We start from the raw sequence: 1,000 nt of genomic DNA, 5'->3' as shown, positions 1-1,000 counted from the left end.
TAGCTGACTAACCTTTTTTTAGACCTGACAGAGTAGACCAGGATGTAACCATTGATATCTATGGAATAGGTCTGAGGAAAGATAGAGTATTCATCCTGGAACAGACAGAGAGAGAGTGGGGGGGGGTAGAGAGTGAAAAAAAGGTAGAGAGAGAGAGAGAGGCGGGAGAGAGAGGAGGGAAAGAGAGAAGGAGGGAGAGAGAGAGGCGGAAGAGAGAGAAACAAGGAGAGAGAGAGAGGAGGGAGAGAGAGAGGCGGAAGAGAGAGAGGCGGAAGAGAGAGAGGCGGGAGAGAGAGAGAGGCGGAAGAGAGAGAGGCGGGAGAGAGAGAGGCGGGAGAGAGAGAGAGGCGGAAGAGAGAGAGGCGGGAGAGAGAGAGAGGCGAAGAGAGAGAGGCGGGAGAGAGAGAGGAGGGAGAGAGAGAGAGGCGGGAGAGAGAGAGAGGAGGGAGAGAGAGAAGAGGGAGAGAGAGGCGGAAGAGAGAGAGGAGGGAGAGAGAGAGGAGGGAGAGAGAGAGGAGGCGGAAGAGAGAGAGGCGGAAGAGAGAGAGGCGGGAGAGAGAGAGGTGTGAGAGAGAAAGGAGGGAGAGAGGTGGGAGAGAGACTGGGTGAAATAAGTGCTTAGCCTGCATACCCTGATGAAGACAGCTTGTCTGTGGAAACGTTGGTTATTGGGTTATTAAATGATTGCATCTGAGCTCCTAGAGTGAGACTCTCCTTTTCTTTTCAAAGTAGCCTGCATACTGTAACATAGTGGGCTCAGTTCCAATGAATGTCCATACTAGTATCCCGCTTAGCCTTACAGTAAAGCAATGTACTGAGCAAGCATGCTAAGTAGAGGTATGGAGCATTCTAGTGTGGATATGGAACGTAGCCTGTGTTCTAAAATTCTAATATCATAACTACATCATGAGTAGGGGCCAGGAGTTTTATTCTGACAGGAAACACTCCGGTCCCCCTAACCATGAGTTGAAGGACATATTATATTCAAGGTCTGTAAGAT

General features: G+C 50.1%; 1 protein-coding gene across 1 annotated transcript in view; it reads right to left on the bottom strand.

The window, feature by feature from the left end:
• Positions 1 to 12: 12 nt before the first annotated feature.
• LOC121563118 (GTP-binding protein Rheb-like) overlaps positions 13 to 1,000 on the bottom strand; it is a gene marked incomplete at its 3' end in the record, with an annotated part of 9,876 nt that continues 8,888 nt past the window's right edge. Inside the window, exon 4 of the mRNA XM_045220801.1 lies at positions 13 to 95. Within this exon, the coding sequence (XP_045076736.1) occupies positions 13 to 95 (83 nt within the window). The remainder of the gene's footprint in view (positions 96 to 1,000) is intronic.

The sequence above is a fragment of the Coregonus clupeaformis genome, unplaced genomic scaffold (assembly GCF_020615455.1).
Source record: "Coregonus clupeaformis isolate EN_2021a unplaced genomic scaffold, ASM2061545v1 scaf6424, whole genome shotgun sequence".
Classification (NCBI taxonomy): domain Eukaryota; kingdom Metazoa; phylum Chordata; class Actinopteri; order Salmoniformes; family Salmonidae; genus Coregonus; species Coregonus clupeaformis.
This window is presented reverse-complemented; position numbering and strand designations above follow the sequence as displayed.